Source organism: Silene latifolia, chromosome 1 (assembly GCF_048544455.1).
Source record: "Silene latifolia isolate original U9 population chromosome 1, ASM4854445v1, whole genome shotgun sequence".
NCBI lineage: Eukaryota > Viridiplantae > Streptophyta > Magnoliopsida > Caryophyllales > Caryophyllaceae > Silene > Silene latifolia.
In genome coordinates, this window is record NC_133526.1 from 159,848,081 (window position 1) to 159,873,143 (window position 25,063).

General features: G+C 39.4%; 1 protein-coding gene across 1 annotated transcript in view; it reads right to left on the reverse strand.

Annotated features, from left to right (window-relative positions):
- Nucleotides 1-1,690: 1,690 nt before the first annotated feature.
- LOC141607610 (transmembrane emp24 domain-containing protein p24delta9-like) overlaps nucleotides 1,691-25,063 on the reverse strand; it is a 36,048-nt gene continuing 12,675 nt past the window's right edge. Inside the window, exons 3-4 of the mRNA XM_074426975.1 lie at nucleotides 1,932-2,008; nucleotides 1,691-1,835 (exon numbers count right to left, since the gene is read on the reverse strand). Coding sequence (XP_074283076.1) covers nucleotides 1,691-1,835; nucleotides 1,932-2,008 — 222 coding nt within the window. The remainder of the gene's footprint in view (nucleotides 1,836-1,931; nucleotides 2,009-25,063) is intronic.

Sequence of the window (25,063 nt, forward strand, 5' to 3'; positions counted from 1 at the left end):
AAGGCACCTTGGTATGTAGGGGTGTCACATGTAGTCTTCGATTTTATTTTATTACTACTATTTTTGTTGTTCGTTTTTTGAAAGTTTATAATGGGATTCGCCCGGAATTAAAATAAATAAAAGGTTGGTTTTTATTAAAATCCCCAATTTCTGCATTCAAAATATTTCGTTTTTGTTTTTTGTTGTGTCGGTTGTACTCTCGTGAAGAGTTGCCTATGTATCCTGTTATCAATAGAATCAAACCGAGCTCCTAGTTCCACAAACTTCATTTCTTTTGTTATTTAAAAAATGCGATGCAACTTTCAGTACACAACGCGGCTTAGAGCGCGGTAAATTGTCAACGGCCTAGACTATCTAAACATTAAAAATTCAAAATTTTATGACAATGTGAATGAGTTCTAAAAATAGTTGATGCGGTCATAATTTACGCATTTTTTATCCCATAATCGACCTTATTTTACATGCTATTTGTGACAACTATGGTCATTTTCCTAGTCTTTACTTTCCTATTTGTATTTCTATGCTATTTTATGCCTTTAGTGAAAAGGAAGCAAAAATGGCGGAAATAAAGCATTTAAGGAGTATTTAGGAGCTAAATTGACGATTTCCATGACCAAGCTAAGAATGAAGCGATGGCCAAGCAAGAGGACCCATAGACCAATAAAATAAGATCTTAGGTGATGTAGGATTTAGCCCCCACAACCCAAGGGTAGCCCCCACGGTTTGGAGGTCAGATTTGGCGAAGAAAGAGCTTTTACTAAAGGGCTCGCTCAAGCCTACATGCAGCTCGTTCAAGTTGAGTCCTGGCTCGCCCGAGCCGCGCTACATCTTCCGCATTTCCGCATTCTTCTCTCTTCCCACTTAACCCTAATCTTGTAACCTTTAAAAATACCCAACTTTTTAATAATTTGAAGGCTATGCCTTTTTAGCGGAGTCTACATCTCCCTAGTTTAGATGAAAATCCTTTAGAATAGATTAGTCTTTAATCATTACTCAATTTAGATTAATGTTTCAATAATCAATCTTTCAATGCTTTTTAATTAGTTTAGTCTTAGATCTCTTGGGTTTTTCTTTGAAGATTAGTGACAAGTCTTCATTTTTATTTAAGGATTTCTCTTTATTATTGTTCTTCCTTTTCTTAATTAGATTTTTGAATGATAAAAATGGAAATGGCTCAAGAAGTTAGTTTCACCTCTTACAATTACTAATGGGTAAAATTAATTACTCACTAATTGTAATTCATTAGTATTACTTATTGTCAAAAATTCAAGGTGGTAATTGTATAATGTCAAATTAGTTTATTCCCCGTACAATACATAAGACTAAACCCATGAATAAATGGAAAAACACTGAAATAAGGGACGGAAAAACGGATTTCACCAAAAGGGAGACTATTATTGAATAGAAGCTAGATTTGCATACTATTGGTTGAAAAATAAAATAATTTTGGGGCTTACCATCGATTGATGATCGATGGAAACCCCCATATAATTGATGGAGGCTAGGATTTTTAGAAAGGCGTTAACTTTATTTTTGACTAAAACTAAGGAGGTTAATTACTGCAAATAAAATCTACAAAACTTAATTTCACAAGTCAATGAAGCTAAGAACGTAATCACTACTTTTACTTCATTAACAATAGTATAGAAGATCACTATTTCTAGAATTGTTTATACAATAGAAGTAAAAATTATAAGACTTTTTTCCTTATAAAATACTCTTTGAGATAACAAAGTTGCAATGCAGCTACAAATACGACAATTAAGATTGAAAATAAGCTAAAAATTGCCATATTTGATTTAGTTGAACGATTTAATTTTTGCATCTCTGCTTCCCTGAAATAATTGCAGAAAACAAATTCAAGTCAATATATTTTTAATTATAAAGTTGAAACCTTTAAATTAACGAAGTAATTATCTTTAATATCTCACCTTTCACGTAGGTAGAACATCTCATCATGAATGGATTTCACTTTATCATACAATCTTCTGAGCTCAATGTCCAAGAGCTAGAATGGCAAACAAACAATAAGGCTTACGTTAAAAATGAGAAAATTCATAGCTCTATCCTCTACATTTCTAAGTCTAAAAACAAAAATTTCATATATCATCGTCATAATAATATTTGAAGGCGCATCAATAAATATTATTAAAAAGTTAGACATTAAACGCCACGTAGACAAATGTGACATGACAACAATTAATTGTGACGTGACAAAATATAGTCCACGTGGAAATACTAGCATACTAGTACACATGAAAAAAAAATTATCAATTCCACATTTAAAAGTTACTCTCATAATTAATGGTAAAAAACTAAATTTAGATAATTTTAATTTCATAGGATAATTTTTAAATCACTCTCATGCAAACTGGATTTAATAATAATAATAATCTATAAATATAATTAAAAAGTAAGCCAAACTATCAACCATCAACTATATGTCTTATTTTAGTTTCATAAGATAATTTATAAACCACTCTCATGCAAACCTTTTACCTTACATTTCTCCTTGCTCCATATTTATGTATGTAAAATCAATAATTCTATAATCTAAATACAAAGTCTATATATCTAACGTAAAGGCGTGCTAAATTACCTATCATAATCTACATGTCATATCTATACAATAATATAAAAAAGGCTACCTTAAGCATATGTATAAGACATGCGACAACGTAGAATCACTAAGAAACTTTCATTTGATAATATGTGACTAATTAATAATATTCATTCATAGAATTAAGATAGAATACTTATTATCACGTTTATGACCCCTTATTCATCTCTAACTCTTCATTTTCTCTTTAACTCTTCCTTTTCCTTTTTGATGATTCATTTCTCCCCCTAAAATTTAACTCCTTATTTGATGCTAAGTTAATATAAGTAAAGTCTTTAAAATAAGCACTTTTAGTTTTCACCCTCTTTTTCTAACCTTTTGGCATATTCATATGTTATTGAAACTTTCCATTGCATATAATTTTTATTAATCATTTGCATTTGTGAAAAAAATAAAGTTATATCATACATAAGATTTGTGTTTTATTTGGTATTGTTTAAATAACTTTTATTAATGTCAATTTGTATTTCTCACCTTGATTTATTTTTGCAGATGGAATGGTACAATTTTCTTATTATTGCAAAGTTGGATTGTGCAGTTAATTACGTTATACATAAGGTATGTTCTACGAGTTTTGTTTGTGTAATTTATATAAGCTTATTGTAAATGCACAGTTTTTTGTAATTTATTCACCAATATCGCTTTGTGGTAGATTTATTTTATACTATCTTTATGTAAACCCTCTTATAAGATTAATTGAATTATCGTTAAATGTATGTTTGTTTCTTATTCTATTTTGTAGGTGATGCTTCCTTTGTCTTCTCATAATATTAACATAGTGTGTTAAAAAAAAAAAAAACTACATGGGAAATATGCAGGCAACAGAAGGATTTAGTTGAACAAAAACTTGATATCCGTCCTTGAACCATGTTCTAATGATATTAAAACTTATTTGGTACGTAATTGTCTCACTTGATATAAAAACAAAATATTTTTAGTTTTTAATTCGAATTTAGAGGATCTTAGTAAATTGTTTTTTTTTATAACTCTGTTTTTGTAAAAAAAAAAATACAATATAGTTAAAAGGCTACTTAAAACATCTAATTTTAATTCACTTATCATTTTTATATTGGTTAATATTAAGGCTACATCAGACTTATTTATTAAAATTCTTCATAAGATTTACTAATATTTTTTTATGGAAATCATAATACCGATCATGATTTAAATTATAAAAATTAATTAACAATTTACTCTCATCATTTAAATCGTACAATTTATCCATCTAACTCTTCATTAACCATAGAGATAGTAGTTAAAAGGTCTTATATGTAGTAAATAAAAAGTCTAATAATTTGGATGATAAAGCTACTAATAATATTTTTTAGTGGAAACCATAAGATCATGTACTAAATTACAAAAATAAATTAAGAATTTACTCTCATTATTTAAAATTTAAATCGTAAAATTTATCCATATAATTCCTCATTAGTAATAAAGATAGTAGCTAAAAGGTCTTATATGTGGTAAATGAAAAATCCAATAACTTGGATTATAAAGCTTCTCAATTTCTCATATTGTTAATTTTGATTTATTTTAAAACCATCTTAAATATTGTAATTAGCACACTTGCGAAAAAGTGAAAAATAAGGTGTATATGTGCATGTAATTCAAGCGTTCCCAGTCTTCTTAAAAGTACTCCATATTTCTAACTTTTAAGATTTTAAAATTTTAAACGTTTAATAAGTTGTATAGTTAGTTTTGTAATTAAGATGATGCTTATTTAATTTTAATTTTATTTTAATTTTAACTATCTCAATTTGCAGATTATTGATTGTGAGGAGGCTATTAAAAAGTGGAGATAACATGTTTGGATCTAAATGTGAAAAACGAAAACATATTTTTTACTCTTTTAGTTGGCTTACAAAGCATCACCATTCATCATCAGCGAGATTCTCTATTTTACATGTATATTTTTGATAAAAAATATAGATTTTGAGGAAAAGTTAAATTAATAGTATCTATTTAACTTTCTTAAAAAAACCTATCAGATATGTAACCGCGATCTTGGAGTGCTTTGTTTATCGACCTAACGACGCAACCGTTTTTAGCTTAATTATTTATGACGTACATCATAAATACATAAAAATAACAAATTTGTAAAAAACTTTAAACAAACATTTATAGTTATAAAATTAGCTACATTAAATTGTTGACTACAAAATATTCATGAATAATATTAACATGTATTAAAATATATGGAAATAAAATTCAAATTAAAACTTTTACCTATATTACTATGATCATGAAAAATAATGTAAAAGAAGTAAATATTTACAAATGTTTGGTTTATAGCTTATTCGCGATAAAAAAAATATTTTGTATTTTAGTTAAAGATGGACGTCAACAAAAGCAAATAAATAGGATAAATAGAACAAATCCGCGATTTTCGCGGGTACAAAACTAGTTAAAACTTATAAACATACAATATCTTTCACAATTAATTCCCTACACAGTACACATTTTGTTAAATCACATATTGTTTATATTGAAAACTTACTAAATAACCATTACCGTGCAGTTATCAACACTCAAAAGAATGTCACATATTTGTGGTTTTAAAAGCTACGACCGGAATAACAAAGCGTCTCATTATAGAAGGGAATATCTGTTTATAACTATAAATGGGCTAATTATCCATCCATTTTAAGCAAAACGGGCTCACCACCTTAATGCCAAATATCACAAGTACCATTTCCATGTGATAAACTACCTGTTGTAGCTAGGAAATGACACTGGTAACATTTGGCGTTAAAGTGGTGACATTTTGTCCGTTTTGCTTAAAGTGGGTGGATATTTGACCCGTCTATAACTATAGACGGATATGCACCGTCTATAATGAGAATTTGTACGGGAACAAAGGGAGTATTATTTAAGTTATATACAGTTTTAACACATTATTTTACATAAACAATAGTAATTTATTGGAAAATTCACGTGGTACCCCTGAACTTTGCCATTTTGCACGTGGTACCCAACTTTTCAAGTTTGGCACATGGTACCCTTGAGATTTGATTTTCAAGCACCTGCTCTTTTTATCGTTCTTAAAATTTTCAATTGAGCATAACTCGTAAACCATAAATCAAAATTGGTTATTTTTCTAAAAATTGATTTTAACTTTTCGAGATCTATAATTTGATAAAAATTAAATTGGTCATTTGGAAATTTAAGATCGAAGTTATGTTTGATTTGAGATTTTCGAAGAAAAAAAAACCTTAAAAAACGCGATTCCACAATTTGTTTTTTATCAAATCGTAGATTATGAAGAGATGATTATTTTAAAAAAAATTGGTCGATTCTGATTTCTGGTCTAGGAGTAATGCTCAATAGAATTTTTTTTTAGCGATAAAAATGGCATGTTGTGCATGAAAATACAACATGAAAGGTGTTATGTACACAAACATAAAATATTGGGTACCATATCCAAAGTGGTAAAGTTCATAGATACCAGGTGAATTTTACGATAATTTATTAATTATTATCAAACTTTATTGCATATATGATTTTCAAATGAATAATATCACATATGACTTAATTAGTACAGTCAATCTTAAATTTAATAGTTTCTCTTAACACAATGAACAAGCTTTAGCATTTGTTAAAGCTGTATTTTCCAAAGCAATGTTATTACAGTTGTACTTTTCAATACTTCCTCTAAGTAGCATTTTGGAAATTTTAATAGTGGGATACTAAAAAAAAAGATCTTAATTAATTTAAGAGCGAATTTAATTCAGGACAATTAAGTTGAATTTATTTTAATTGAGTTCTGTATAGACACTTTTAGTCCCAAAAAAACAGAGCCAAAAGTTAACTTAATTTAAATTTAATTAAATTAAATTAACTAATTTTAACTTAATTAAGAATAAATTAAATGAATTAACTTAAACTTTAAACTTAATTAAAATTAACTAAATCTAAATTAACTCAAATTAAATTTCCAACCTCTTATATCGCAATGTTACAATACCGGGTTTTTTCGCTTGTGTTAGATCAAGAGTTTTATCATACCATTTTAGAGAAGGATATTCACCTGCCTCCTCCTGTTGTGGAACATAGTTCCAGTCCGCAACATAATAAGAGGAAAGATTTTGCTAAACCGAAAGATCAGACCAAGATGGTATGCTCTGTTACCATTGGGAGTTCAGACATGGGCTGGCCTCTTCCCCAGCCCAATGATAGCTTTCGGGCGATGGATTTCTCATGGGCTCTATCTGCTTCTCTTAATGTGTGATCTCCTTGGCTCCTTGAGCACGTAAAACTTCAGCAACATCAGGATCACAAGGACTCCGCTCCAACCATAAATGAGGCCCCTTAGGGATGGACACTCCTCTTGTAATACCCGCCATGTTTAGGGATCCCTTGACTGACCTATTGATCAAAGGAGAACCTTAGCAAGGGATACGAGAGAGATTAGTAGTCCAACGTAACTCGTTACTCAACCTAGCTAGAGCCACTCGGCCGAGTAGTTAAGATACTCGACCGAGTGTGGCGTACTCGACCGAGTACCTTGTCAGTCCACGTGTTATTATAAAACGTGGAATCGTAAACCCAATTATTTTTTCGACGGTTCCTTTCTCTTTCTAACCCTAATCTCTCTCTCCCAACCTTCTCTTATCACCTCATTCTTCTCACATGACCTTGATACTAAACCAAGAAGGGAGATGGTTTACGCATGAAGTCATCGAGTCGCGTTGTCGCCGTTGTCAGCATCGGTCTGCATCTCAAGGTGACTTTGTGTTTGGTTGTTATCTTTCAGTAGATCTTGAATAGTCTAGTAATAGGATATGGTCGCTACTTGTAGGATTCATCATGGAGTCCTGCTTGGCTTGTTTGTTGGACGCACTTTCATGGAATAGCGTAAAGGTAGGGTTTCCCTACCCAGTTGCCTGTTTAATTGATTTAAGATGGATTATTGTGGTATTGGCATGATTAGTATCGTTGTTGGCATTGTCTTTCTTGGTTGTTGGAATTGTTGTTGTTTGTCTATGTTTGCGAGGTGCGTCCTCGGCTGAGTGGAGTCATTTTCGGGAATGGCTTCTTGATTCGCCCCTTGTGGTTCCCGTCACAAAGGGGAATGTGCACATTAATGGACATGGGTTATGGCTCGTTGCAATGAGCAGGGCTTAGGTGGGCAAGGCTACGGTCCCACACTAGCGGTGAGGATTATCTGTTGCGATGGGTAATCTGGCAGAGCTACACACTCTGGTGTGTAGTCGGTTAATGGAAACGGATGGAGTTGGGAGAGTGGTTATACAGTTGGTTTGAATTGTGTTAGCTGTGTTTATACCATACTTATCTTAATTACTCAGTTAACTGACCCCGTGTTGTGTTTTCAAAATTGTGGTGATCCATTCGGGGATGGTGAGCAGTTGGTTTAGCAGGTGTTGTTTGTCATGATGCTTGCGGGACATGGAAGGGATCGAGTCATCACGCTATCGAACTAGATGTCGCTGTCACTCATGTGTAGTAGTTCTTCCAGTTGTATATGTTGTAATCTTTCTCACATTGGTTTATGTTGTAAAGGATAGAGTTTATTAATAAATGTTCTGTTATTGTTTATTTGATCTAATTACCTCGGGCAACCGAGATGGTAGCACCTTTATATGCCGGGGTGGTCCTTGGTAAGGCATTTTTGTATGTAGGGATATTACAAAGTGGTATCAGAGCGAAGATTTTGGAACCTGAACCAATTGAATGTAGGGTGTCAAGTTAAAATGAACCTGGTGTATATGTGTTGGGAGCCCTCTTATGTCGGTTTTGGGTGAGAAGGCGACCTCTTCTCAGAATCCCGGCCCCATCATGCTTAAGCCAGCCACAACGAGGGGGTAAACATATAAGGGTATATCTATGCAAGTGTGTGTGTGTGTGTGTGTGTGTGTGTGTGTGTGTGTGTGTGTGTGTGTGTGTGTGTGTGTGTGTGTGTGTGTGTGTGTGTGTGTGTGTGTGTGCGCGCGCGCGCGCATGTGTGCGTGTGTGTGGGGGGTGGAATTTGTGTTTCCCTGAGTGCGTGTCAATGGTTGAAATAGATGGACTGCAAGTATAAGAATGACGTGTGTATGCATGTATGGATGAGCCGAGTAGTGGGTCTAAAATTTTATGACTAGTGGTACATGACGGAAGAGGTGATGAAAGACGGTAATGTTATAGCATGAAAAAAACGACAAGGAGTGTGAATGGTTGGGTCAATGGTGTGTGCTTAGATGGAGTATATGCTTGTAGAGTTAGTGTGTATGTATGCTCGGAGATGGAGTAAAAATAGTGTATGCTTATGTCCTATCGGTAATATAATCAAGTTGAGTGCGATATATGTTCTTGTGACATGAATCGTTCTGCTAAAAGGTTTAAGTGAAGTATAACATGTGTTGTGTAAGTGAATTTTTATGAGTACATAACTGGAAGTTGCCTGGTGTATGTTATAGGTAAGGTCTGAGCGTGTCGAGCTCCGATTAAGTGGGACTCCGAACAATGTTTACTGTTTTACAGGGAAATACTCTTAGAATCTTCAAATTCCGTCACTGTTCAGGTGAACTCCGTCGAGTAAAGAAGATACTCGACCGAGTAAGCCCAATTCGGCCGAGTACTCAGAATGACAATTTAAGCCAGCTACTGATCTCTGAGTACACGACCGAGTAGACCAAATACTCGACCGAGTAGAGACTACTCGGCCGAGTAGTTCCATAACTCGGCCGAGTACCCCAAATTCGCGGTACAACTCGTGCTTTTTCCGGAAACCCTATAATTCTTTTTAACTCCAATTTCCGCCTGCTATACTCACTTATACACAAACACTCATAAAACATTTCTCTCTCAAAAACTAACTTGGGTGATTTGGTTGAACTTATTCTTGGATTTGTTCTTGCCTTGCTCTATCTAATCAATCTCCGACTTAAGGTAATACAATTAATCAACTTTCTTTGCTTTTAATCAAATCAATGGAATACTTGCCCCAAAATCTGAAATTTTACTCTTGTAATTCAAGGAGTTGTACTTCTATGGTGATATTTTGGTAGTAATTACTCTTAATCATCAATTAATTCATGCAAAAGATAAGTTTTATGCTCCAAATCACCGATTTTATGTCGAAAGTTTTTTTAGGGTTTGCTTCCAAGTTTCGATTTTATCAATTAAATTGCTTCTAGGATATTCTTAAGAGGGTAATTTTTGCAGCATGCCGAAACCGAAAGCATCTGCCAACAAGCGGACTCGCGCTAATGCCGCCATGGAGTTTGGCCAACCGAGCCAAGAACCTCTTGTTGCTCCGATAGACGAATATCCATCGGTAATCTTTTCTGATTTTAAGCAGCGGGTTGATTTTGTGCCCTTGATGAGTCGGACTATGAGACCAACTCGTTGTGTGGATCCCGATATTTTGACGACCTTGGGGGTGGAGTCGGATATCTCACACATATTTGAGATATTGGGAATAGAGCGGCTGTATCATCTTCGAAAGAAGTCTTACCCGTTTCTTACCTTGGAGTTTTTGAGTTCTTTTGTCTATGAGGTAGATGAGAAAACCGTTACCTTTCGCCTTATGAACACTGACCATAAGCTGACTCTCGATCAGTTTAATGACCACCTTGGGTTAGAGGCTAAGGATGAGGGATACTTGAGTGATGTTGCGACCAACAGTGAGGCACCCCACTATCTACCCTATATTACCGGTAGACCTGTCCCAAGCTCGAGTGCCATGTTGATTAACGATGTCCAACATGTGTCTCTCCGCATGTTTTTGAGAATGATGACCTGTTTACTATTTGGTAGGGATGATGTGAGTAAGTTGAACACTCATGAGGTGATGCTCCTAGTGTCCTATCTCAACCCTCGTTGGGCAAAGCGCTTTTACTACAGTGCTCCCAGAGTTGTGTGCTCTAGCTTGGCTCTTATGGCACGGTCCAAGAACAGTTACCTTACTTATGGGGCTATAGTGACCCGCTTGGCTCAGAGACTGACTGATTTTGAGGCCCCACCAGCGTCGGGAACTGGGTTGTATGAGATTGCCCCTACTATGGATGAGAGATATTGGTGCCACATTAAGTGGCTTAGGAGGTTAGATGACGGGTCCTTGGCTTGGAGGGTGAAGGGGACTAAGTGGATGGCACTCCCCGATCCTGAGAACCTACCGGTGGTGAACCACCTATAGGAGTATGACCCGGGGAGTGGAGAACTTAGACCAGAGCCTCAGTTTTACCTGATCGATCCCACCATCCTCATAGACTTGCCTGAGCCGATCACTACCTCGGAGAAACAAGCGACCGTTCCCCTACCTCGCGAGCACCGTAGAGGGAGAGTGACTAGAGAGGTCGAGGCCGAGACTGAGCCTTCCTATACCACACCTAGCTTATATCCATCGTAGTACTCGCCCTACCCCACCGTCCACGACCCTAGGATGCAGGTCAGTGAGATGACCAAGCAGATCTCTACTAACTTTGTGTTACGAAACATGCATGAGATGGCTTACAAACAGGGTATAGGGGAAGGAGTTGGCACAACCGGTATGGTGGAGAGGGCCCGGGAATGACACCGGGGTGTTCCATAGTTACGGAGTGGACCCCAACTCTTGGAGAGTACTGACGGAGACCGAGTATGGCTGCCTCGCAGGACCGTGGGGAGCCAACTACGGCAGCCAGTTGGATGCGGCGAGGAGATGGAACAGTGGTGGAGGCTACTCATCTGGAGCTCATTAGGGCGCGGGGACATCCGACACGGGTGGTGGAGAGGATAAGGATGAGGATGCGGGCATCTAAGCTCCTTTATTTTATGGACTTGTAGTTGCATATTTGTTAGACTTTTATCGTACTTTTCTTTTATTTGTTTGGATAATTATAATCGGCCATAAAGCCAACAACCATTTTATTTTGTTCATACTTTGAAGGTCCTTGAGACCGGGATAGTTGTTTGGGTAGTGGACATGAAACGTATTTTACAGGTACACCTTTTTCCATGTTATGAGAAGTGGAGTGTGAAATGTCACATTGTGGTCTACAAAATTCAGCCGAGCAAGCCGATACTCAGCCGAGTCTCGCGTACTCGATCGAGTACTCCTCGATACTCGACCGAGTATCTGGACGTTGCAATCATGGTTGTTTAAGCTTGTTGTACAATAAACTTTTTTATTTGTTTTATTATATATGTATCCTTGGGTGTCCTAGTATCGGTATGAGTCTCGGATGGAATGCATATGGTCTATATGTTGACGGTACGTTGGGTTGGTTTGAATTGAGACGGTAACGATATATGAGTTGGTATAGATGGTGGCATGACAATCTTATCGTACTGGCTAAAGATGTGTGTAGTACACCTCTCTTTGTTAATGTTTCATGTTACTTTAAATTCTAAATAACATGAATATGGTTCTTGTCTTACTTATGTCCCATGCGTGTCTTAATTGTTAAGCAAAGTGATATATGTTCCATGATTGTTGTACTTACGTATATGTAAGTCTCGTTTTCTGGTTAGAGTGAACTTTGTGGACGAAGTTCCTTTTTAGAGGGGTAGATAACATCGCGGCAAAAGGTATGGCAAAGTCAGCAAAAAAATTTCTTTATATTTTACTTTTGAATCTTTAATTCGTCACTTCATAACTTAATTAATTTACGATATCAACTTTGTTCCTAAATAGTTTGACAATTGCATATAGTGATAGTATAGTGACTTCGTGGTTGACAAATCATATCGCGTAATGATAATAACAAAGTCTGGTATGCGTCATATATATTAGGTGAGTCTTTGAGTTGCCTTGTCATGTTGGGTTGGAAAGTGTGGGACGAACTTCGGGGGCGAAATTCCTTTTTAAGGGAGGAAGACGGTAATACCGCCCTGCTTTGTAAGTCCGTACTCGACCGAGTACCTTGTCAGTCCACGTGTTATTATAAAACGTGGAATCGTAAACCCAATTATTTTTTCGACGGTTCTTTTCTCTTTCTAACCCTAATATCTCTCTCTCCTAACCTTCTCTTATCACCTTATTCTTCTCACATGACCTTGACACTAAACCAAGAAGGGAGATGGTTTACGCATGAAGTCATCGAGTCGCGTTGTCGCCGTTGTCGGCATCGGTCTGCATCTCAAGGTGACTTTGTGTTTGGTTGTTATCTTTCAGTAGATCTTGAATAGTCTAGTAATAGGATATGGTCGCTACTTGTAGGATTCATCATGGAGTCCTGCTTGGCTTGTTTGTTGGACGCACTTTCATGGAATAGCGTAAAGGTAGGGTTTCCCTACCCAATTGCCTATTTAATTGATTTAAGATTGATTATTGGGGTATTGGCATGATTAGTATTGTTGTTGGCATTGTCTTTCTTGGTTGTTGGAATTGTTGTTGTTTGTCTATGTTTGCGAGGTGCGTCCTCGGCTGAGTGGAGTCATTTTCGGGAATGGCTTCTTGATTCGCCCCTTGTGGTTCCCGTCACAAAGGGGAATGTGCACATTAATGGACATGGGTTATGGCTCGTTGCAATGAGCGGGGCTTAGGTGGGCAAGGCTGTGGTCCCACACTAGCGGTGAGGATTATCTGTTGCGATGGGTAATCTGGCAGAGCTACACACTCTGGTGTGTAGTCGGTTAATGGAAACGGATGGAGTTGGGAGAGTGGTTATACAGTTGGTTTGAATTATGTTAGCTGTGTTTATACCTTACTTATCTTAAATACTCAGTTAACTGACCCCGTGTTGTGTTTTGAAAATTGTGGTGATCCATTCGGGGATGGTGAGCAAGTTGTTTAGCAGGTGTTGTTTGTCATGATGCTTGCGGGACATGGAAGGGATCGAGTCATCACGCTATCGAACTAGATGTCGCTGTCACTCATGTGTAGTAGTTCTTCCAGTTGTATATGTTGTAATCTTTCTCACGTTGGTTTATGTTGTAAAGGATAGAGTTAATTAATAAATGTTCTGTTATTGTTTATTTGATCTAATTACCTCGGGCAACCGAGATGGTAGCACCTTTATATGCCGGGGTGGTCCTTGGTAAGGCAATTTGGTATGTAGGGGTATTACAAAGTGGTATCAGAGCGAAGATTTTGGAACCTGAACCAATTGAATATAGGGTGTCAAGTTAAAATGAACCTGGTGTATATGTGTTGGGAGCCCTCTTATGTCGGTTTTGGGTGAGAAGGCGACCTCTTCACAGAATCCCGGCCCCATCATGCTTAAGCCAGCCACAATGAGGGGGTAAACATATAAGGGTATATCTATGCAAGTGTGTGTAGGTGTGTGTGTGTGTGTGTGTGCGCGCGCGCGCGCGTGTGTGCGTGTGTGTGTGGGGGGGGGGGGGGGTTGAATTTGTGTTTCCCTGAGTGCGTATCAATGGTTGAAATAGATGGACTGCAAGTATAAGAATGACGTGTGTATGCATGTATGGATGAGCCGAGTAGTGGGTCTAAAATTTTATGACTAGTGGTACATGACGGATGAGGTGATGAAAGACGGTAATGTTATAGCATGAAAAAAACGACAAGGAGTGTGAATGGTTGGGTCAATGGTGTGTGCTTAGATGGAGTATATGCTTGTAGAGTTAGTGTGTATGTATGCTCGGAGATGGAGTAAATAGTGTATGCTTATGTCCTATCGGTAATATAATCAAGTTGAGTGCGATATATGTGCTTGTGACATGAATCGTTCTGCTAAAAGGTTTAAGTGAAGTATAACATGTGTTGTGTAAGTGAATTTTTATGAGTACATAACTGGAAGTTGCCTGGTGTATGTTATAGGCAAGGTCTGAGCGTGTCGAGCTCCGATTAAGTGGGACTCCGAACAATGTTTACTATTTTACAGGGAAATACTCTTAGAATCTTCAAATTCCGTCACTGTTCAGGTGAACTCCGTCGAGTAAAGAAGATACTCGACCGAGTAAGCCCAATTCGGCCGAGTACTCAGAATGACAATTTAAGCCAGCTACTGATCTCTGAGTACACGACCGAGCAGACCAAATACTCGACCGAGTAGAGACTACTCGGCCGAGTAGTTTCATAACTCGGTCGAGTACCCCAAATTCGCGGTACAACTCGTGCTTTTTCCGGAAACCCTTCAATTCTTTTTAACTCCAATTTCCGCCTGCTATACTCACTTATACACAAACACTCATAAAACATTTCTCTCTCAAAAACTAACTTGGGTGATTTGGTTGAACTCATTCTTGGATTTGTTCTTGCCTTGCTCTATCTAATCAATCTCCGACTTAAGGTAATACAATTAGTCAACTTTCTTTGCTTTTAATCAAATCAATGGAATACTTGCCCCAAAATCTGAAATTTTACTCTTGTAATTCAAGGAGTTGTACTTCTATGGTGATATTTTGGTAGTAATTACTCTTAATCATCAATTAATTCATGCAAAAGATAAGTTTTATGCTCAAAATCACCGATTTTATGTCGAAAGTTTTTTTAGGGTTTGCTTCCAAGTTTCGATTTTATCAATTAAATTGCTTCTAGGATATTCTTAAGAGGGTAATTTTTGCAGCATGCCGAAACCGAAAGCATCTGCCAACAAGCGGACTCGCGCTAATGCCGCCATGGAGTTTGGCCAACCGAGCCAAGAACCTCTTGTTGCTCCGATAGACGAATATCCATCGGTAATCTTTTCTGATTTTAAGCAGCGGGTTGCTTTTGTGCCCTTGATGAGTCGGACCATGAGACCAACTCGTTGTGTGGATCCCGATATTTTGACGACCTTGGGGGTGGAGTCGGATATCTCACACATATTTGAGATATTGGGAATAGAGGGGTTGTATCATCTTCGAAAGAAGTCTTACCCGTTTCTTACCTTGGAGTTTTTGAGTTCTTTTGTCTATGAGGTAGATGAGAAAACCGTTACCTTTCGCCTTATGAACACTGACCATAAGCTGACTCTCGAGCAGTTTGCTGACCACCTTGGGTTAGAGTCTAAGGATGAGGGATACTTGAGTGATGTTGCGACCAACAGTGAGGCACCCCACTATCTACCCTATATTACCGGTAGACCTTTCCCAAGCTCGAGTGCCATGTTGATTAACGATGTCCAACATGTGTCTCGCCGCATGTTTTTGAGAATGATGACCTGTTTACTATTTGGTAGGGATGATGTGAGTAAGTTGAACACTCATGAGGTGATGCTCCTAGTGTCCTATCTCAACCCTCGTTGGGCAAAGCGCTTTTACTACAGTGCTCCCGGGGTTGTGTGCTCTAGCTTGGCTCTTATGGCACGGTCCAAGAACAGTTACCTTACTTATGGGGCTATAGTGACCCGCTTGGCTCAGAGACTGACTGATTTTGAGGCCCCACCAGCATCGGGAACTGGGTTGTATGAGATTGCCCCTACTATGGATGAGAGATATTGGTGCCACATTAAGTGGCTTAGGAGGTTAGATGACGGGTCCTTGGCTTGGAGGGTGAAGGGGACTAAGTGGATGGTACTCCCCGATCCTGAGAACCTACCGGTGGTGAACCACCTATAGGAGTATGACCCGGGGAGTGGAGAACTTAGACCAGAGCCTCAGTTTTACCTGATCGATCCCACCATCCTCATAGACTTGCCTGAGCCGATCACTACCTCGGAGAAACAAGCGACCGTTCCCCCACCTCGCGAGCACCGTAGAGGGAGAGTGACTAGAGAGGTCGAGGCCGAGACTGAGCCTTCCTATACCACACCTAGCTTATATCCATTGCAGTACTCGCCCTACCCCACCATCCACGACCTTAGGATGCAGGTCAGTGAGCTGACCAAGCAGATCTCTACTAATTTTGTGTTACGAAACATGCATGAGATGGCTTACAAACAGGGTATAGGGGAAGGAGTTGGCACAACCGGTATGGTGGAGAGGGCCCGGGAATGACACCGGGGTGTTCCATAGTTACCGAGTATGGCTGCCTCGCAGGACCGTGGGGAGCCAACTACGGCAGCCAGTTGGATGCGGTGAGGAGATGGAACAGTGGTGGAGGCTACTCATCTGGAGCTCATTAGGGCGCGGGGACATCCGACACGGGTGGTGGAGAGGATAAGGATGAGGATGCGGGCATCTAAGCTCCTTTTATTTTATGGACTTGTAGTTGCATATTTGTTGGACTTTTATCGTACTTTTCTTTTATTTGTTTGGATAATTATAATCGGCCATAAAGCCAACAACCATTTTATTTTGTTCATACTTTGAAGGTCCTTGAGACCGGGATAGTTGTTTGGGTAGTGGACATGAAACGTATTTTACAGGCCGATACTCAGCCAAGTATCGCGTACTCGACCGAGTACTCCTCGATACTCGACCGAGTATCTGGACGTTGCAATCGTGGTTGTTTAAGCTTGTTGTACAATAAACTTTTGTATTTGTTTTATTATATATGTATCCTTGGGTGTCCTAGTATCGGTATGAGTCTCGGATGGAATGCATATGGTCTATATGTTGACGGTACGTTGGGTTGGTTTGAATTGAGACGGTAACGATATATGAGTTGGTATAGATGGTGGCATGACAATCTTATCGTACTGGCTAAAGATGTGTGTAGTACACCTCTCTTTGTTAATGTTTCATGTTACTTTAAATTCTAAATAACATGAATATGGTTCTTGTCTTACTTATGTCCCATGCGTGTCTTAATTGTTAAGCAAAGTGATATATGTTCCATGATTGTTGTACTTACGTATATGTAAGTCTCGTTTTCTGGTTAGAGTGAACTTTGGGGACGAAGTTCCTTTTTAGAGGGGTAGATAACATCGCGGCAAAAGGTATGGCAAAGTCAGCAAAAAAGTTTCTTTATATTTTACTTTTGAATCTTTAATTCGTCACTTCATAACTTAATTAATTTACGATATCAACTTTGTTCCTAAATAGTTTGACGATTGCATATAGTGATAGTATAGTGACTTCGTGGTTGACAAATCATATCGCGTAATGTTAATAACAAAGTCTGGTATGCGTCATAGATATTAGGTGAGTCTTTGAGTTGCCTCGTCATGTTGGGTTGGAAAGTGTGGGACGAACTTCAGGGGCGAAATTCCTTTTTAAGGGAGGAAGACGGTAATACCGCCCTGCTTTGTAAGTCCGTACTCGACCGAGTACCTTGTCAGTCCACGTGTTATTATAAACCGTGGAATCGTAAACCCAATTATTTTTTCGACGGTTCTTTTCTCTTTCTAACCCTAATCTCTCTCTCTCTCCTAACCTTCTCTTATCACCTTATTCTTCTCACATGACCTTGACACTAAACCAAGAAGGCAGATGGTTTACGCATGAAGTCATCGAGTCGCGTTGTCGCCGTTGTCGGCATCGGTCTGCATCTCAAGGTGACTTTGTGTTTGGTTGTTATCTTTCAGTAGATCTTGAATAGTCTAGTAATAGGATATGGTCGCTACTTGTAGGATTCATCATGGAGTCTTGTTTGGCTTGTTTGTTGGACGCACTTTCATGGAATAGCGAAAAGGTAGGGTTTCCCTACCCAGTTGCCTGTTTAATTGATTTAAGATGGATTATTGTGGTATTAGCATGATTAGTATAGTTGTTGGCATTGTTTTTCTTGGTTGTTGGAATTGTTGTTGTTTGTCTATGTTTGCGACGTGTGTCCTCAGCTGAGTGGAGTCATTTTCGGGAATGGCTTCATGCCCTTGATTCGCCCCTTGTGGTTCCCTTCACAAAGGGGGATGTGCACATTAATGGATATGGGTTATGGCTCGTTGCAATGAGTGGGGCTTAGGTGGGCAAGGCTACGGCCCCCCACTGGCTGTGAGGATTATATATTGCGATGGGTAATCTAGTAGAGCTACACACTCTGGTGTATAGTCGGTTAATGGAAACTGATGGAGTTGGGAGAGTGGTTATACAGTTGGTTTGAATTGTGGTAGCTATGTTTGTAACTTACTTATCTTAATTACTCAGTTAACTGACCCGGTGTTGTGTTTTCAAAACTCTGGTGATCCATTCGGGGATGACGAGCAATTGGTTTAGCAGGTGTTGCTTATCATGATGCTTGCCGGACATGGAAGGGGATCGAGTCATCACGCTGTTGAACTAGATGCCGCTGTCACTCATGTATAGTAGTTCTTCCAGTTGTATATGTTGTAATCTTTCTCAAGTTGGTTTATGTTGTAAAGGATAGAGTTAATTAATAAATGTTCTGTTATTTTTTATTTGATCTACTTACCTCGGGCAACCGAGATTGTAGCACATTTATATGCTGGGGTGGTCCTTGGTAAGACAACTTGGTATGTGGGGGTCTTACACCTCCCCCATCATTATTTCTGGAGATAATGCACTTTCCGGAACCGTTTCCCCCTTGTAAGAGTGCTATTTAAGACCTGCCTCGTTGGATTGATGACTTGGGCTTACAAGTGCAAACTACCCTAGTTTACTTGGAGTATGTGTCCCAGTCCGGTAGGTTTTTCTGTAATGCTTCCTAATATTACACGGAGGTTGTGCACCTGTGCGTGTAAGAAAGTGACTTTTGGGGGGAAAGAGATGTCGAGGGTAAAGTTGTGGCATTAGCATAGAGGTTACAAACTATTGAGTCTACTTCTCAGGAGGCCGAGGGCCAAGCCTCAACCTTGGAGGACAAAGTGTTCCTCTCTAAAGCTGTTCTTAAGAAGGCAGAAAAGAGAGTTGATGCTCCCGATTCCCGAGCGTTTGGTGTAACATTTGATTTTGGTAGTTGTTCTTGCTTGGTGGATTGTACTGGTATTAGATTTGTTGGTGAATGGTATGTTGGTGAAATGAAGCTAGCGGTGCGTTTGGGAATGTGTGTGGAATGTTATATGATGTTAATAAGTTGATATTGTGGGGGTTAAGTATGGATGTTTGTCCTTGACTTGTGAGTTGGGTTGTGAGTAGGCGAGGGAAGTTTGAGTTGTGTAGGGTAGGTTTGTATTTCGAAGACGAAGTTCGTTTTAAGGAGGGAAGACTATAATACCATAGAATTCTGGTCACAGTACACTCGGTCGAGTAGGCGGTACTCGGCCGAGTAAATCATCGAGTGCTTTTAGACAGGCTACTGTTTTTGCTGCCCTAGGCCGAGTTGTGAGTAACTCGGTCGAGTAGGGCGTACTCGGCCGAGTACTTCAGGTACACGATCGAGTACCCGGTCTGACGGGTTAATTTCCGCGATTTGATTAGGATGATAAGGGAGTTATATAATTCGCTAAGCACGTAGTTAATCACTTTTCTGAAACCTAAAAACATTTCTAATCTCCTCCCTAATCATCATAATCATATCCTAACACCTTGTGAGTGGATTCTTATGCTTTTGGAGTCCGTAGTTTCGTGTTCTATCGCATTAGTAAGTACTTGTTGTCTCTAATCAATTTAATCACTTTTGTTTAAGATTAGTTAAACCCTAATCTGAGTAATTAAGGGAATGGTTGAATTAGGGATTTATCTTGATGTTAGAGTTGTTGTGTATGATTGTTAGGTAGAGATTTCGTAGAGGAACAGTTCTAGTCTTGTGTTGTGATTGATTGCAGAGTTGAGAATAAGGTAGGGTTTCCTTACTCCGTTCTTTGTACGATTGTTGTTTATTTGATGTGGTGATTATTTGTTTCCTATTGTGATAGCACTGCAGTGATTTGGTATTGTTTGTTAGTATTGGTATTGATTGTGAAGCCATTGTTGGGAGATGGTCTTCACCCTTATGTTCGCCCCTTGTGGCTCCTATTGTAATACTACGGTTTTATGAGCCTCTGGGTACTCTATCGAGTGGGCCTTACTCTGTTAAGTAAAGGTGTTTTACGATTTAAAACAGTTTCTGACCTGTTGGGTACTCGATCGAGTAGCCTTGATACTCGATCGAGTAGGAGGCACTAGATCGAGTATGTCAGTTACTCGATCGAGTAGCCGGTTTACGGGGGGATGATTTGTCGGGTTTTGTTAATAATGCGATTTAATATATAAACACTTCCGTCACTTTCTTAATACACTTTTACAAACCTAATTACTTTTAAAAGAGAAAACAATCTACGTTCTTCGCATCAATCGCATTATTGGCAAATCCCGGAGCTTGGAAGGTCGGAATTCACCTTTCTTTACACCTTTGTGATCCTTGCGTCGAGGGTAAGATCTACGTACTGTCTTTATGGTATTTCGTTAAAGTTAGTTAAACCCTAATTTGGGGATTTGGGGGTTTTGTTGTGTTTCTTGATTGGTAGTAATTGTATGATTGTATGTTAGGAGGAGGATTCGTAGAAGAGGCCTTTTGATAACAAAATTTGAGATCGTCTGATCGTGTTGCTTTCCGGTAGGGTTTCCTACTCGCATTAGTCCCATAATGTGTTGGTGGTGATTTGTGTTTGTTGATTGTTATCATACGAGTATTGTGACGGTTGTTGGTTTTGATTGCTGTTAGTAGTTGTGATTGTTTGTATCTGTCTGTGTTCTTCGGGGCGCGTCCCTGGCTGAGTGGAGTCACTTGCGGGAGTGGCTTCACGCCCATTATTCGCCTTCTGTGGAACACGCCACAAAAGGGATGTGCACATTAATGGATTTGGGTTTATCGCTCGACGGAGATGAGCGGGGATTAGGTGGGAACGGCTACGGTCCCCCACTGGCGGCGTGGAGTGACCTGTTGCGATGGGCACTCAGCGGGGCTACACACTTTAGTGTGTAGTCAGTATTGTGGAGTTGGTGATGGAGTTCAGAGTATATCTGTGTTGTTTGAGCTGTGTTGATTGTTGTGCTGTTGGATTATATAAATTGTGTGATTAGTACTGACCCCGTTTATTGTTTTAAAAACTGTGGTGATCCATTCGGGGATGGTGAGCAGTTGTTGAGCAGGTATGAGTCGAGTTACATGGGATAGTTGGGATGTGCCACTTTCAGATGATAGAGTCTTCCGCTGTAGCCTGAGTAGTTTATCAGACATTTCATTTAGTTGAGTAGACAGTTGATTTTGAGAACATGTAACCGTATTTTGGTATTTGGTTTTGGATTGTATCTTATTCACTAAACTTATACTATTTAAATGTTGTTTCGTTATTGTCTTATGATTATCATTGCCTCGGGGAGCCGAGATGGTAACATTTTTATACCTGGGTGGTCCTGGTAAGGCACTTGGTGTATGGGGGTGTTACACCCATCACAAGAGGGATATGCACATTAATGATCTCAGATCGCTCGTTGCGATGAGCGGGGCTTAGGTGGCAAGGTTGCGGTCTCCCATTGGCGGTGTGGATAACCCGTTATGATGGGTTACCTGGCAGATCTGGGCTATGGCTCAGATAACGATACTTGGAGGTTGGAATTTGTATTGTTACAGAATTTGAGATTGGATGGTTATTATTGTTGTTGTAGTGTGCTTTATTGTGCTGTTGACTGACCTATTTTCTGTTGTTGCAAAACCCGCGGTGATCCATTGGGGGATGGTGAGCAGATATCTAGCAGGTATTGATGTTTGAGCTTGTTACGAGATTGGACGGGGCATCTACGAGACTATCACATTTTAGGTTCCGTTGTTGTTTAGACTTTCACTTGTTTAGTTGAGTTGTATTTTATTTTGGTTTTGGAACTTGTAACCTTGTTAAACTTTATTTTATATTCGTAAACATTTCGTTATAGTATCTTTGATATGTTCTACCTCGGACAACCGAGATGATAGCCCTTCCATTTGCTAAGGAAGGCCTTGGTAAGGCTCTTTGGTAGATGGGGGTGTTACATTTGCCTTTAAGGCTGTTGCTTCCGTCTTGCGTGACCAACTGGCTCATGCTGAGAAGAAAAATGAAGAGGCCTTGGCAAAGCTGGCTAGGGTAAGTCTTGTCAAAAATGAAGTGGCATCTTATCTGGCAAAGGTTAATGAAGAAACGGGGTCACTCCTTGCCAGTCCCGATGCTTTGAAGGCGGAGATGAAAATCAAGGTGGCTGAACTGGAGAAGCGTGTTGCTGATACGACTACAATGTGGGTTGATGTTTCTACTGAATCTAACCTTCGGAGTTTTAAGCAGTGCTTCACGGAGAAAAGGGGTTGTGTCCGCCGTGTCGATTCTAACTTTGATTGGGCTCGTTTCTTCTTTTTAATGGCCATAATAATACAAGAGTTGCTACTGAAGCCACGGATGTAGAGCTCCATGTGAAATTCGTCCAAGCCGTAGATGTTAATGTCGATCTGGAGAATGTTAAGTCACCCCCCAAATATGAAGTTGGGTTGTCGTCCTACGGGGCGTCTTACTCTCTCAACATCCCTGGGCTGAGTCTTCTTGACACGGGTGTGTCGTCTCCTCGGGGGACTTGATTGGTCCTTGTTTCTTCCTACTTTTATCATTTTTTTGCTTTATTTAGGACTTTTGCATAATGCAGGTAGAGTTAGGACCTTTTTTACAACCGGTTTTGGGGTTGACACCCTTTTCTTCTTATTTTTTAGCCTCATTGGTCTGTAACATCTTGAACATTTTTTTACTATCTTTAGTCTTGTTTTATTCAACTTCTTAATGTAGCACTCTTTCATGTTCGTTTTAATTTTTAGCCATTTGAGTTCCTCTAGTGAGTACTCGTCCTGAACACTGCCGACCTTCTTTTGGGTTTAATGTGCCACCCGTCAGTGTGTTTGTTAGTCTCAACTGTGTCCCTATTTCGGGTGAGCCGTTGGCTCAGCCTCGGGTAGGTTACATTTAATGGCATTGAACGAGTCTTCCTCATTGGGAGAGTTAAACCATGCATGGCTATCTCGCCCATTATGCCTGGTCGCTCTTTTGGCATGCCCGATGAGAGTTTTTCCTTCTACCTTTTTGTTAGGGATGTCCCTCTTTTAGCATAGCCAATAGGAGTATCCCCATAATGCCTCTGCGTATTAGTTATGAAAGTATAGAACAACTAATAGATATATGAGACGTCTTACACATTTCATGGCTTCAAAAGAAGTATTACTACAACTTTGCACGGATTCATCGACATGCTTGACCATCATCCGACTTGTTTGAAAACGAAAGAAAAACTAATTTTACCCCCGGGAGCCGACTTACACTAAAATAGTTCATCTTAATAGTAGCGGCATTCCAATGTGCCCCTAGCTCATCTCCTTTCGGTGTGGCCAGGGTGTTGTACACAACCTTAGGGTTCTGGTTATCTAGTATAGGCCTTTCCAGTTGGCGGGTAGTTGCGGTGTAGCTTGCCTTAACCGACTAATGCACTTTTCTGAGGTCGTAGTCTCTGATCTAAAACTGTCGATGTTGTACTCCTTGATTATATTGCTTTTTCATTCGTTTTTGGTAAGCCGTGATGTTCGGACGGGCTGGTCTCTTCTACCAAGTCGAGAGCGTCCCTCATGGCCTCTTCATTATTGGTGTAGTCGATATACCTGCAACGAAGGGTGGGTATTTCACCTTGATTGGGAGCACAGCCTGACTCTGTACACCAAATTAAAAAGCGGGTAGCCGGTAGACTTTTTGATGGTATTCCAGATTGACCATAACACACTATTTAGCTCATCTGCCCATGCCCCTTTTAGCTTGTCAAGCCTTTTCCTCAGTCCGACCACTACTTGCTTATTGGCTGCTTCGACTTGGCCGTTGCTTAGAAGGTGGCAGGCGATGGAGTAGGCGTGCTTTAGTTCGAATATCTCCAACCATTCTCTTAGCTTGTGGTTGTTAAATTTGCGTCTGTGGTCAAAGACCATTACCATTAGCACCCCGAACTAGGTTATCACATTTTGCAAAATTACCTTCCAAAGAGTTGCCTCGGAGATCTTAACCACTTTCTCTGCTTCAATGCATTTTGAGAAGTAATCGATGGTCGCGATTACAAAATTCCTTCCCCCGCTGGCGGTGATGAAAGGTCCTTTTATGTCTATCCCTCATTGGGCAAAGGGTATCGGGCTCAAGGCTGGCTGAAGATCTCTTGCTGGTCTGAGTATCACGGGTGGGTCGATATGTGAGATAAGACCACTGCCAATTCCATTGGGATCAAGCACCTCATGAGCGGGATCGAGAATCTTCTTTTGTATTGGGCTTCCTTTGATTACTAGGAAACATCTGGTAATCATGGTCATCTTCCCTTCTATTTTGAAGTTGACTATGTTCATCAGTCAGGATGGTTTGCCTGGTTCAACAAATCGTTCGGGTGCTATCTCCTTCTCGACAATCTTTGCATGTCGTACATCCACCCATAATAGGCATACATCCTGTAGGCTCAAGCTGGCAAGTTTTGATAGTGGGTAAACTCGGTTGTTCTGTGACCAGAACATTTGCACAATCTAGTATGATTTGTGTCCGGCTAGCCTTTTGTTTAATTGTTCGAGGTATTTTGCCATGGAAGGTTCCCTCAATACTTCTGTCCTGGAACATGCTACCACGGATAATCCGTCCGTGTACACCACCTAGATTTTCTTGGGCTCTTTATTCTCATCAGAATGAGAGCAATCTACCAGGAAGTTGACCACGGCTTGGGCTTTGATTGTTGTCCGCGATTGGTACTTACCTTTGTTTCCTAACAGCTCAACTGCCCACTTTAGTAATCGGCCTGACTCCTTGAAATTCCCCAGTGCTTTCTCGAGTGACTGATCTTTCACTA